Source organism: Phacochoerus africanus, chromosome 5 (assembly GCF_016906955.1).
Source record: "Phacochoerus africanus isolate WHEZ1 chromosome 5, ROS_Pafr_v1, whole genome shotgun sequence".
Taxonomy (NCBI): domain Eukaryota; kingdom Metazoa; phylum Chordata; class Mammalia; order Artiodactyla; family Suidae; genus Phacochoerus; species Phacochoerus africanus.
Genome location: NC_062548.1, coordinates 101,005,232 through 101,017,559, shown reverse-complemented (window position 1 = coordinate 101,017,559; position 12,328 = coordinate 101,005,232). Strand labels below are relative to the sequence as shown.

The window sequence follows — 12,328 nt, the reverse complement described above, 5'->3', positions numbered from 1 at the left end:
AGCCAGTAAATGTAACTAAATAACATACACTAAGTATATATGAACCAAGTATAATGTAAAAACACTCTACTTATTAATTCAAGAATGCCTTTAGGATGATAATCACATTTTTCAAGCATGAGCACATTTTTTTTTAACTACAGTCAAATGCCAAAATAAATACTTACATAGTAGTAAGTTTAAAAATAAAATCGTTGACTTCCTAGCCTTATGTTACTAAACTGGAAAACCTGTCACAAATTGAATGATTAAGTCCTAATCATTAAAAAGTCCTACATTAAAGCCCTACATTAAAAAGCTACAGCAGTAGTTTCACCACAAGATTATATAAAACACAGAGGCAGTAACTGACACTAGATTAGAAATTCTACCACTGCGACCTGAGACAAAAACACAACTGCTCTGGCCATCAATAATTCCACCTACGTCAATCAGTAGACTGAAAAACAATGGGAAAAAAAATCAGGATGTTAAATTAACTAAGTAAGACAGTGCCTTAGCTTTGTAAACCTAATGATCAACACTTGTAGAGAGCTGATTAAAGTGTGCTACGTGAACGGAATTAATTCAATGCTAGATTTTTACCTACAAACCACAGAAGATGCACTCCTACAAATCATTTACCCCTTATGTTCAAAAGTTTTCTCTGGTCGTTTAGCTGGCTACTGGATCTGTTGTTACTAACTATGCCCTTGTTAGTCAAGCAAACACAAAATATTATTTTAAGCCACCCAGAATAATGTGTCAGGTTCAAGTGTGCATGAAATGACATAGTCCAACGAAAGCTAATATGGAGATTTCCCATCTGTAGTGAAGTACTTTTGTCAAGTTTTTTACACAACTCAAATCTGATACACCAAAGGAGCATAAAAATAAAAACCTTTGCTTAAAGTGCAGCTTTAGAATGTAAGATCAAACAAACACAAATAAAATTCAGGCAGAAGACAGAGCTGTTAATAAACCAGCACGGCATTCTGAACATTCTAAAGCTAGTTCTTCTCACAAAGAAGTGTTTAATCCTTCACATAAGTGTGTCTGGCTTTAAGGATTGACACAAATCCTTCAAAATATGAATCTACCATAAAATAAATTGGGGAGGGGAAGGGTTACATATTTAAACCAAAGGATTCTTCACTCTTCGAAAGGATTCTCTGTGCAGTGTTTTCTACATGTCTTATTGGGCCCAGAATTTACTTTTAAATTCACCTGAACACAACCGGAAGGAAACAAGAATTCCACAGCCTGGACCAATAGGAAATGCTATGATGGGAAGGCGACAGCAGGGGGTTAAGGTGGGTCTATGCAAGGCAGGAACCTCCCCCATAGGCCTGTAGAAGCTGGAATGCACCGCCTCCAAATCTTGATGACCAAGACTGATGCAGACACATAAGGGAATTATTTTGTTGTTTCATCCAAGTGTCTTAAATGGCTCCTTTGGATTTTTGAGTTAAACTCTCAGGTTGTCCTGAGATTCCAGCACGCATTATGAACATCCAGGTTACCTGTGAATTTTCTCTGGCAAACTCTGGCACTTAAAAAGTTATTTTTCTCAGGTTTAGGGAGCTTGTTTTGTTTTTTTCTGTAATCAGTGGTATGGTTTTTGACTCTTTAAAGTGAAAAATGATTCTATAGTTGAGCGTCCACATTTCAAAAAGGTACAAGGACTTGATTATTAGATTATTATAAACAGGCTTCCATGGGACTCCCCTATTAAATCTGTAACTTACAAAAATGCTTTATTTTTTTCAAGGCATTTTCAAGTTTACAGAAAAACTGTCAGAAAGTACTGAGTTCCCATATATTATACCCTATTTCCCCTCTACCCAGTTTCCTCTGTCAACAATTTGTATCAGTGTGGAGCATTTGTTACAAGTGATGACCAATATTGATACATTCTTATTAAACTAAGGTCTCTAGTTTACAAGAGGGTTCACTCTTTGTGCCTACACATCTCACAGAACCATGCTGCCCCCAAAATGCCCTCTGCTCTACCTATTCATCCCTTCCCCCATCCTCCTGAACCCCTAGCAACCACTTTTTACTTGCCTTGTTTTGCCTTTTCCAGAATGCATATAGTTGGATCATACAGTATAGCCTTTTTCAGACTGGCTTCTTTCACCTGCCATTACACATTTAAGGTTCCTCTGTGTCTTTTCCTGGCTTGATAGCTCATTTCTTTTTAGTGCTGAATAACACACCAGTGCATGAATGTACCACAGTTTATCTGTTCACCTACTGAAGGATGTGTTGGTTACTTCCAACTTGGGGCAATTATAAATAAAGCTACTGTACACATTTGTGTGGAAGGAACTTTTCAACTAATTTGGGTAAATATCTAGGAGTGTGACTGCTGGATCATATGGTAAGCCTATGTTTACTCAGCTTTGCAAGAAACTGTCAAACTATCTTCCCAAATGACTTTACCATTTTGCATTCCGACTAGCAGTAAATGAGAGTTCCTACTGCGCCATATTCTCAACACAGGTGCCATCAGTGTTTTGGATTTTAGCCATTCCAACACGTATGCAGTGGTATCAAATTGCTGTTTTAACTTGCAATTCCCTAATGACATATGCTAGGAGCTTTGTAGGTTTTAGATAGTCTCAGTGCTATTTCTTCAAGTAAACTTTTTATTGAATTGTTACCCACTCCTTATTAATTTTGAATACACACCAAACTAATCACATACATCCTTGAAACTTTCCCTTCCCTATTCTCTTCTTCCTTTTCCACTGCTATTATCAGCCAATTTAGCATCCCTTTGGAGCTATCAAGAATTTAAAGGACACAGATACATGATAGAAGAGAAATAATCAGTAGCTAAAGTTTACTATGCAGTTAATAAATGCTAGATAATAGAAAATTATGCCTATAATTCTTGACTTCACAGATAAGAATGTAACTTGCCTAAAGTCAGAGGAAAAGCTAGTTAATGACAGGGCCAGCATTTGTACTTTGGAGAGTTTCATTCTGAAATGAGCTCAAGCAAACTAATCTGGCTGCAACAGGCAGTTACTGGAAAGTGGTAAAAATTAAACAGGGAAGGTGAGACTAGATAAGGCAAAAGTCCTACAAAAGCTGATAACAAAGGGATTTGGATTTTATGACATGCTTTTAAAATACAAAACTAATTTCCACAAAGCTCCTCTCAGCTTATTTTGTTGAGGCATTCTGTAGGCAATAGGTATCTCAAATTTATCTCATATTCTCACCAATCCCTACTTTAACGATTCCACTGAGCTTTCTTTAGCCTGTTGATATGGCTGATTGTTACCAATTTTTCAAATGTTGAGCCAGCCTTGCACACATGGAATAAACCGAACTTGGTCACAGTATATAATTCTTTTTAAACATTTAAACATACAAACACTGATTCCAATTAAATTTTAAAATGCCAAAAATTTTAAAAGATAATGCCTCCTCCTGAAATTGGTTGGTATTCCTTTTAAATTTCTCCATTGAGACTGACAACATCACCTTGACATTGTTTTCCTCAAGCTCAAAAATCTTAGAAAATTATCTTATTGCTCAAGCCCTCTCACCTTCACATCCCATCTGTTGCGCCCTCATATGCCTCTTAATGTCTAAGTTCCTTGTTCAATCCAGAATACAGGGATTTTTGCAACAAGCCCCTAGTTTCTCAGACTTCAGGTTTTCTTTTTTTCTTTTTGGTCACACCCAAGGCATGTGGCAGTTTCCAGGCCAGAGATCAAACCCATGCCACAGCAACAACCTGAAGCACTGCAGTGACAGTGCCAGATCCTTAGCCTGCTAAGCCACATAGGAACTCTGGCTTCAGGTTTTCTTCATACAACTGCCAGATCATTTATCCTCAAAACCATCTTCATGACACTACCTCTTTGAGATCCTATAATTTTTTCACTTTTATCACTACAAACAGAAGTTCTTTATCAATGTATTAAAAGATTTATTGGGAGCTCCCATCGTGGCTCAGTGGTTAAAGAATCTGACTAGGAACCATGAGGATGTGGGTTTGATCCCTGGCCTCGCTCAGTGGGTTAAGGATCTGGCGTTGCCGTGAGCTGTGGTGTAGGTTGCAGATGCAGCTGGAATCTGGTGTTGCTGTGGCTGTGCCGTAGGCTGGCAGCTACAGCTCTGACTGGACGCCTAGCCTGGGAACCTCCATATACTGCAGGTGCCGCCCTAAAAAGAAAAAAAGACAAAAAAAAAAAAGATTCATTGAGCATCTTCTATGTGTAAGGCACTGTGCCAGGATCACTCTTTCTGCTTATCTAGTGAGTAAATCTGGTCATCAACTGGTGAAACAAAAACAAAACACCAGTTGTGTTAAAGTCTGTAAAGGAAATAATCGAGGAACTGCGATCAAAGAGTAACACTGGGGTTCTACTTTGGCTAAAGTGTACAAATAAGACAACACATAAGTTTTTAACTAGGGATGAAAAGAAGCAGCCAAATGGACAGCAGAGGATGAGTATTCTAAGTAAAATAGAACAGTCAGCAGATCAAGCAGGTGGGCAACAGATAAGACAAAAGTTGGAGGGAGAAATTACGGGCTAGATTATGACGGATTCTGAAGACAAGGAGTCTGGATTTTATTCTAGGTACAGATTTTATTCCAAATACAGAACTGTATCAGAACCGTACCAAAGGTTTTTAAGCAGGGGTTATGGCATGATCGATTTCTGTTTTGAAAAGATCAGTCTAGCTGCAGGGTGAAGAAAAAATTAGGGGCAGCAAGAATTATAATGCAGATACCATTTAGGATGCTGTTGCAGCGGTCACAATGAAAGACTGATGGAAGTTTAGAGCAGGGGGCAGTGGACACGGGAAAGAAATACAATTATCACCAAGGCCCCACCTGATTTAACTGCAAATTCCAGGCAACAAATCTCACCAGTAAAATTTGCTAATTCTCATTTCATGTAATAGAGAATACTAACATAAAGGTGCCCTAGAGAAACTTAATCTTTTTTATACATCTTAATCTCTTGGGTATCATTTTCATAAACACTTGATAAGCACAATCTTAGAAACAAAACCACAAGGCTCCATGGCATGGTGGAAACACATGAGCTTAGAGATCGTGGGCTTGAGTCCTAAAGACCAGCCTGAGTTCAGGCTCTGTCATTTATAAGATGGCCAAGTTTATAAACTTTACCCACATTATCACAATCATCTCTCCTAAGCCTGTGAAATCGCAGAGATAATAGTATGCACCTCACAGAAATATCTCAAAGATTGATTGAGATAATGCAGTGTTTCCCAAAATATTGCACTTCTACTAGGAAAAGGATTTTAGCACGTAGACGAAGACTTTCCATTTCAGTAGATTTACTTTAATATTTTTAAATAACTATTACATCAAGCATTCTTGCTTAAAACAAAATAAGTTATAAAAAATGTCACCTTAAACCTAAATAAACCAATGGAAAAAATATTAAATATAAATAACATTTTACATAGAATTCAGATTTGGCAAAAAAAAAAAAAAATCTGAAGGCAGTATACAAATGCCCAATGTTTGGGCAATACTGAGAAAATACACATAAAGGATCCAGCAAAGTAAGCATAATAAATATTAACTACATATTTCTTCTTTTTAAAATGTATTAACAGGAGTTCCCATTGTGGCTCAGTGGTTAATGAATCCGACTAGGAGCCATGAGGTTGCAGGTTCAATCCCTGGCCTTGCTTGGTGGGTCAAGGATCCAGCGTTGCCGTGAGCTGTGGTGCAGGTCGCAGACGCGGCTCGGATCCCGCGTTGCTGTGGCCATGGCACAGGCTGGCAGTTGTAGCTCAGATTAGACCCCTAACCTGCAGAACTTCCATATGCTGCAGGAGTGGCCCCACCCCCAAAAAAGAGTGCTCAATACTTATTATAGAAGGCACTCAGTAACTATCCGTCGTTTTATCTTTAAAAACTTTCGTAAAGTTGTCACAGAGAACTTTCTCCCTTAATTATCTTTCCCCCAGAAATCCTCCCTGAATTTTGCAAGACCTCGATTCTCCAAAAAGTCTTGCCCAGTTAAGCTGTGCCCCAAACACTGCTTTATGCTTTATGGTTAAGTCACAGAATTTTAGACTAAAAAAGTCACTTGCAACCCTTCTACACTTGCACAACAGTCTCCTGGCTTAAAACACCAAAGCCATTCCTTTCCACCTATCCAGATGTCCCCTCCATCTCAGGCTCCTCCAGTCCAAAGGGATGTCTCTGTCTCAGCTACAACAGGAAGTGGTGAAGAGTCAGTTAACCAGGCTGGGACCTCTCATGTGATGTGGAGCAAAACACTCTGCAGCCTCTATAAAGTGAGAGTGCGACAGACTAGGTTATTCTAGAGATCCCCTCCAGAGTTCACATTATGAGATCTTATCATGTGCTTATTTACCTGTCATAGTCTCCACTTCTTAAATTTATAATGTATTATGTATACTTGCCTTTTAAAAAATGCTTTTATGTCAATAGTCCCTTCAGCACCTAAAATATAACATATTCAAAATACTTGGGAACTAAGAATCACAGTATCTGCAGCTGAATCCCAACTGGAGCTCCTGGGTAAATTACTCTACCCCTCTAAGCCTCAGTTTCCTAATCTGTAGTATCAACCCACAGAAGATGAAACGTGTGTGTGACATATAAACAGTTTGAAAATGGCAAAGATCTACACCAAAAGTACTATTATTTACCTTAATCCCCAAATCTATTTTTCCTGATTGTAACATCCTTGCTAAGCTCCTGTTCTCCTTCTCAGAAAAAGAAGCATCTTCAGTTCTGCACCATCTACTTGAGCCCCACCAACCCTACTCTGCAGTATCGATGTTGTTCCTTACTGATCCATCCATCCCTTGTCTCTTATCTCCCCTGGAGTCTATGTAAAATGTCAAGACCTAGACCTCACAAAACCTTCCGGGGGCTTCCAACCTACTTTCTAGTCAATTGTGGTAGCTTTAAGAAACTGGCTGGCCTTTGCAGTATCAATTTCCACTACACTCCACCCCCCACACCACACAGGATAAAAGATGGCCTTAAAGTTTCTCCCTGCTCTTTCTCCCCCTGGAATATTCCGACAGCTCACTAAGTGTGTCCTCTTAAACTTGAGTGATCCCCTACCACAAATGTAACTCTCTTCCCTCTGAAATGTCACAGTATTATATTCCTCTTTTGAACAGCACGAATATGACAGTTGTACATGTGCCTATCATAGGCCTCTGTAACGGATGAACAGGGAAGCAGAGGCTGAACTGCAACTCCAAAGGACCCAGAAAGACTTACAATATTTGTTTTTTGGGTTTTTTGTTTTTGCCTTTTTGCCATTACTTGGGCCGCTCCTGCGACATATGGAGGTTCCCGGGCTAGGGGTTGAATCGGAGCTGTAGCCACCGGCCTACACCAGAGCCACAGCAACACGGGATCCGAGCCGCATCTGCAACCTACACCACAGCTCACGGCAAAGTTGAATTCTTAACACAGGGAGCAAGTCCAGGGATCAAACCCGCAACCTCATGGTTCCTAGTTGGATATGTTAACCACTGAGCCACGAAGGGAACTCCAAGAAAGTTCTTTGTTTTTTTTTTTAATGAAAGGTAAACAAAGAAAAGTTTTGCTTCAACTTTAGAAGTCACAGCATTCTGTCATAGGGCATCATGTGATCTTCACTTTAAGACAATTATCAATCTAGATCCACCGCCAAACTGATACAGCTCAAAGCTTACCTTTTCTCTGAAGCCCCTAAGTACTAACAAATTTTATCACTCAATAATACTCATCCGTCCTTCTCAGACATTCCTGGAAATCAAGATCATAGTGGATCTGTAGGGATTCACTGCACAATGGGATAAGTAAGCCTTTAAACTCCTTTGCATCTCACACATATTCCTTCATCAGTCTCTAAGATCTTCACTGATTCACGAACAGACATTTGACATCTACTATGCGCCACAAAGTTAGACAACAGGGGAGGCAAAAAGGGTAAGACAAAATCCCTGCCTTCAGGAGTTCCCGTGGTGGCGCAGTGGTTAACGAATCCGACTAGGAACCATGAGGTTGCGGGTTCGGTCCCTGCCCTTGCTCAGTGGGTTAACGATCCGGCGTTGCCGTGAGCTATGGTGTAGGTTGCAGACGCGGCTCGGATGCAGCGTAGCTGTGGCTCTGGCGTAGGCCGGTGGCTACAGCTCCGATTCAACCCCTAGCCTGGGAACCTCCATATGCCGCGGGAGCGGCCCAAGAAATAGCAAAAAAAAAAAAAAAAAAAATCCCTGCCTTCAAGGAACTTAATACCAGGTCTGGAGGGCTGGTGGGTGCTTTGAGTTTTCTCAAGAAGGGAGTGATCCAATGGGAGAAGGCATCCAGAGAGATTTAACAGAGAAGAGGAGACACATAACAAGAGTGAAGGTCACAGTCAAAGGCAAAAAGATGTGCACCATGGCCCATCAAAGCCTTGCTGGCTCACAGACCAGCAGCACCTTTATCATCTGCAGGTGTGTTAAAAATGCAGATTCTCAAGCCCCTGCCTATACCTACAAAATCAGAACCCGCATTTCCACAAGAGCCCCAGGGAATCCATATGCTCATGATAGTTTCAGAAGCCCTGATGTAGAGGACTTCAAAGTAGTAGTTTGGTATGGCTAGGATAGAGGACACCATGGGAATGAACTCAAGAAGTGAGCTTGCAGGAGTTCCTGTTGTGGAGCAGCGGAAACAAATCCGTCTAGCAACCATGAGGTTGTGGGTTCCATCCCTAGCCTCACTCAGTGGGTTAAGGATCCAGCATTGCCATGAGCTGTGGTGGCAGGTTGCAGACGTGGCTCAGATCCTGCATGGCTGTGGCTGTGGCGTAGGCTGGCAGCTGTAGCTCCGATTAGCCCTCTAGTCTGGGAACCTCCATATGCCATGAGTGTGGCCCTAAAAAAAAGAAAGTGAGGCTGCAAGCCACCAGTGTCTGATTTTAAGTGGGAAAAAGATGTGATCAAATTATGGGGGAAACAATGGAATAATGTGAGGGTTGGAGAAAAAGGGGAATTATTCCAGATGAAACAGATCTAAGAGAACTTAACCATTTGTGCAATCAATACATAGGGGCAGGGTGGGGACAAGGAGGTGAGAAATCTCTAGGAAGCAAGCAGAAATTGCAACATCCACTGTAATAGGAAACACATGAGGAACAGATTTGGGGGGAAAGACAAATTCGGTTTGATATTTTCCTTTTTTTTAATTTTTAAATTGAAGTATAGTTGCATTAGTTTCTGGTGTACAGCAAAGTGATGAATCCAGTTTGAGAGGTGATGGGTTTAGAGTTCAACCAGTGGAGGTGCCCAGTAGTCTATAACCAGGAGGAGAAATATTGCCATCATCAAATAGGCAGGCATGGGCCGATGCTCTGAAAATGGAAGAGGTCACCCAAAGGGAAGGTCACAACTGCAGCTCTGATCTGACCCTGGCCTGGGAACTCCTTATGCCACAGGGTGGCCAAGAAAGAAACAATAACAATAAAAAGTAATAAATAAGACAATGATAGCTTTTCCCAGTGGCGTGACTGCAATGGGTTGGAAGAGTGAATGTTAAGTGAGGAAATGAAGAAGACAGGAGTACAGACAGGGAGGAGAGACTAGGAAGCATCTTAAGCTCAGTTTGGGGAAACGTTTTATTTTTCAGGTGAGAAAGATGTGGGCATGCTTACAGGCTGTGGATAGGAAACTGTTTAGAAAGGGTTCAGAATCCAGGAGAAAAAAGGAAACAAATACTTTATTATTGCTTACTATGAGCTGAGCATACGGTGGTGAACAAGACAAAGTTTTGCCCACATGCAACTCACTTTCTACTAAGGAAACAAAGAGCAAGCAGATAAATAATATCAGATAGGAGTTTCTCCTGTGGCTCAGCATGTTAAGGATCCAGTGTTGCTAGAGCTGTGGCTCAGATTTGATCCTTAGCTCTGGAACTTCCATATGCCACATGTGCAGCCAAAATCAAATCAAATCAATCAATCAATCAATCAGACAAGTGAGACACACCATGATAAAACTGAAATAGGGTTGTTTTTTAAATTGAGTGTTAAGGTAAGACCTTTCTGAAGAGACAGCATTTAAGATGAGTCCTGAGTGACAACAGATGAGCTTTACAAAGAGGGGAAAGGCTTGTGACCTCTATTTTACAGCAACAAACTGAGGATCAAAAAGCTTAGGTGGAGTTCCTGTGGTGGCGCAGTGGAAACAAATATGACTAGGAACCATGAGGTTTCGGGTTTGATCCCTGGCCTTGCTCAGTGGGTTAAGGTTCCAGCATTGCTATGAGCTGTGGTGTAGGTCAAAGATGCTGCTCAGATCTGGCATTGCTGTGGCTGTTGTGTAGGCCGGCAGCTACAGCTCCAATTAGACCCCTAGTCTGGGAACCTCCATATGCTGCAGGTACGGCCCTAAAAAGACAAAAAGACAAAAAACAAAAACAAAAAAGCTTAGGTAACATTATGCAGCGAGTAAATGGAGCCCAGGTCTGATGAGGACCCAGACCACTACCCTTTCTACTAGACTGGGTTCCCTTTACTGTTTTCCTCAAATGCAACCGTAGAGATGAACTTTAACATCGACCCTCCTTGGCCTAACAAACACATGAAGGACTAAAAAATATGAATAATTGGCATAACTTTCTCAAAAGAAACTCTTTGAAAGCAGAGGCATGACTTCTAAGGGTTAGCTGTTCAGGTCTAATGGGCAAATAAATCTAGGTAGGCTCCAAGTTATAAGTAGGCTATGTTCCAAAAATGTATAACTAAGTTGTTAAGAAGTCATAAAACATTTCCTCATATAACTTTATACATATAGTTGGCTTCCAGCCTGGTTCACAAAAATCCACGCAATCACAGCTATTACTGTTATTATGATAGTAATTAAGAAAGTATTAACTAGGTACCAGGTCCTATATTTTTTACAGATAATCTCATGCAATACCACCAGCACTATTACTACTCCCTTCTTAGAACCGAGGAAAGTGACGCCTGGAGATGTTAAGTAACTTATCTGATGGCATAATGCAAATGAACAGAGAAGCCTAAAGTCCTCCCCGTGGCCAATTCCAGATCCTTAACTCTTAATCTTTGTGCTGTCTCTCAAAGTATCTTTACATATAAACATGTCTTTCCAAAATCAGTTTTTCTCCACTTCTAAAACCTTGGTGCCCATCTACTCTTCTCAAGTAATCCTACTCAACACTTTTATCAAACCCCCTTATCCCCTCCCTTGCAAAGTCTACACCAAACACATCTCCTGATAACCCACAACCCAAACAAGCATTTATCCACATATTTAACCCCCACGGAGAATGTAACTTGCCTTTGCACCGCCGGTTCCCACAGAGTGCCTGAAATGTGTTCACTTATCCATTCTTTAACACTTTCAAAGCCTACTGTGTCAATTCTTAGCCCACAGCACATCGTCGTAAATACTGAGAGGTAAACTCCACCAAAAAAACGCAGTCAAGAGCCCAAACTGACCATAATTAAACGTTCACCGCTACGTTATCCCGAGCTTTTGAAATCTAAGTCCTAGCTGGTTAGAAAACACCAATAAGACTTGCACGTGGGACAACACCCCAGAGGGTCAATCACAAGGGAAAAAGTAAACCTAATCCCTGACAGCAGCCTTCAAAGCCCGCGTTTCCTAGGCCGTTGGTAACCCTAGGACAGGAAGACCGAGTCCGAGGCGGCGAGGGCAGGATCCATGCCGGAAGCAAGCCATGCCTCTAGCTGTGACCTTCTGAAGGCGACCGTCCCTGTCACCCGAAACTCCCCGGGTGGGGAGCGTGGTCCGAGGCCCGGGGACGCCTGGCCCTGAAGCGCCAAGGAGAGCGTGGAGAAAGCACAGGTGAGACCCGGCCCCCGCCCGCATCCACGACCCCGGAGGATGGCCGCACTGCCAGGAGACTGGGGTAAGCAGCCGAACACTCACCCGGCGACAGGCCCGGCGCGACCGGCGGGCAGACAGAAGGCGGCGTGCGGCCGGCCCGGGCCACCCGTGAGGAGTCGCAGGGATAGCGGGAGGCTCTTGGCCGCCCTGGCACGGAGAAGCCAGCGAGCGGGTCTCAGCAGGGCTGCCATGGCTCGGCTGTCCCTACGGCAGGAAGCACGCTCGGCGAGAAGGACAGGAGGAGCACGTGACCGCGGGGTCGCCCGGCGCGGGAGAAACCAAAAGGCGGGAGTTCCAGATAAGGGGGGAGGCACGTGTTGTTATAACTTGAAAAATGAAGATACACGTTTCTCCGAGGATTTTTAAGCCCTGTAAGATGTTGATAGAATGAGATGTCTTGGTTTATCATTTTAGAGAGCGTCTTTTTACGTTCTCTTTTCTTCATGACAGC

The 12,328-nt window shown here is 42.1% G+C and overlaps 1 protein-coding gene across 1 annotated transcript in view; it reads right to left on the bottom strand.

The window, feature by feature from the left end:
* The window catches only part of LRPPRC (leucine rich pentatricopeptide repeat containing), a 113,743-nt gene extending 101,634 nt beyond the window's left edge, over positions 1 to 12,109 (bottom strand). The window contains exon 1 of the mRNA XM_047782166.1: positions 11,920 to 12,109. Coding sequence (XP_047638122.1) covers positions 11,920 to 12,068 — 149 coding nt within the window. The 5' untranslated portion in view covers positions 12,069 to 12,109. The remainder of the gene's footprint in view (positions 1 to 11,919) is intronic.
* Positions 12,110 to 12,328: the final 219 nt, after the last annotated feature.